This window comes from Microtus oregoni, unplaced genomic scaffold (assembly GCF_018167655.1).
Source record: "Microtus oregoni isolate MIOR12 unplaced genomic scaffold, Mior012 000015F_ref0000493, whole genome shotgun sequence".
NCBI classification, from domain to species: Eukaryota; Metazoa; Chordata; class Mammalia; order Rodentia; family Cricetidae; genus Microtus; species Microtus oregoni.
In genome coordinates this window covers 39,410,955-39,412,353 of record NW_024543074.1, presented here as the reverse complement: position 1 = coordinate 39,412,353, position 1,399 = coordinate 39,410,955, and the positions used below count along the sequence as shown (strand labels likewise).

Sequence of the window (1,399 nt, the reverse complement as noted above, 5' to 3'; positions counted from 1 at the left end):
CTCCCTTTCTCTATTTCCTCCCTCCCTCTTCTCCTTCCCATTTCTTTTCTCCTCCCTCTCCTCCTCCTGAGTTTTTGAAATACCATTTAGATGAGCTGCTTCACAGTGATAGTTTTCTGATGGAAGCCATGACCCTGTAGACAACATGGAGCTGCATACACACATCTGAGCCTGCCTCCTCTTGCTGTCCCCTCCCTTAGCTGTGTGTGGCCCCTGCATCTGAACACAATTCGAGCAGACATGTCCAATCACACAAGAGTGACTCACTTCATCCTCATGGGCTTCTCAGATACCCCGCAGCTGAGATTGGTGGTCATCCCGTTTTTCTTGCTTGTCTACACATTTGGGTTCCTGGGGAACATCTCCATCATCGCAGCTGTGATGAGAGACACTAGGCTCCACTCCCCAATGTACTTCTTCCTGAAGAATTTGTCTTTCCTGGACATGTGCTACACTTCAGCCACCATCCCCAAGGCAGTGGTTATGTCCTTCACAGGCTCGGGGCTCATCTCCTATTTCAACTGTGTAGCACAGCTTTATATGTTTGTCACACTGTGTGCTACTGAATGCTTCCTGCTCACGGCCATGGCTTATGACCGGTACCTGGCCATCTTCAGACCACTGCTCTATGGAACAATCATGAGCCACAAATGTCGTGTTGAGCTGGTGGTCACTGCCTGGGTGAGTGGGGCCGTCTACTCTTCCTTCCACACTTTCAACACCTTCTCCCTCCCCTACTGTGGACCCAATGTTGTTGAACACTTCTTCTGTGACATCCCTCCAGTCATGAGGCTGTCCTGCACTGATTACCATCTCAATGAGGAGGTGGGCTTTGCTGTGAGCAGCTGCATCATCATGAGCGCCTTCGCCCTCACGGTCCTCTCCTATGTGGGCATCGTGTCCACTGTTGCCCGCATCCCCTCAGTGGACGGCAGGTGGAAGGCCTTTTCCACCTGCTCCTCTCACCTGACCACAGTCGTCTTGCTTTATGGAACTGGAGGCTTCGTGTACCTGAGGCCCGCCTCTCGGTACTCCCCGACCCAGGGTCGCCTGGCATCTATTTTCTACTCTGTCCTCACTCCGTCTTTGAACCCAGTGGTCTATTGTCTGAGGAACAAAGATATGAAGTTTGCTCTGCAGAAACTTTATTGCAGAAGAAAGTACTGAGTCCTTCAAGACTACAGTGTGTGGCTGTCATGGTGAAACTGGAGCCAAGAGTTTCACCCCCATACACATCACCCCCTTCCCTTCCTGTGACACTTGACGCCTGCTGACAAAGCCAGTTGCAGAGGCTGTAGGAAACCACCAGCTCCAGGGGATTCTATACTCTCTTCTGGCCTCCGTGGACATCCAGACCCATGTGCACTTATGTACACACAGATCCACACAGAAATAGTAG

At 51.4% G+C, this 1,399-nt stretch overlaps 1 protein-coding gene across 1 annotated transcript; it reads left to right on the top strand.

Moving 5' to 3' along the window:
* Window positions 1-240: 240 nt before the first annotated feature.
* On the top strand, window positions 241-1,167 carry LOC121457119 (olfactory receptor 1019-like). Its single transcript, XM_041665797.1, has one exon. It carries the CDS (start codon window positions 241-243, stop codon window positions 1,165-1,167), a length of 927 nt encoding a protein of 308 aa, XP_041521731.1.
* Window positions 1,168-1,399: the final 232 nt, after the last annotated feature.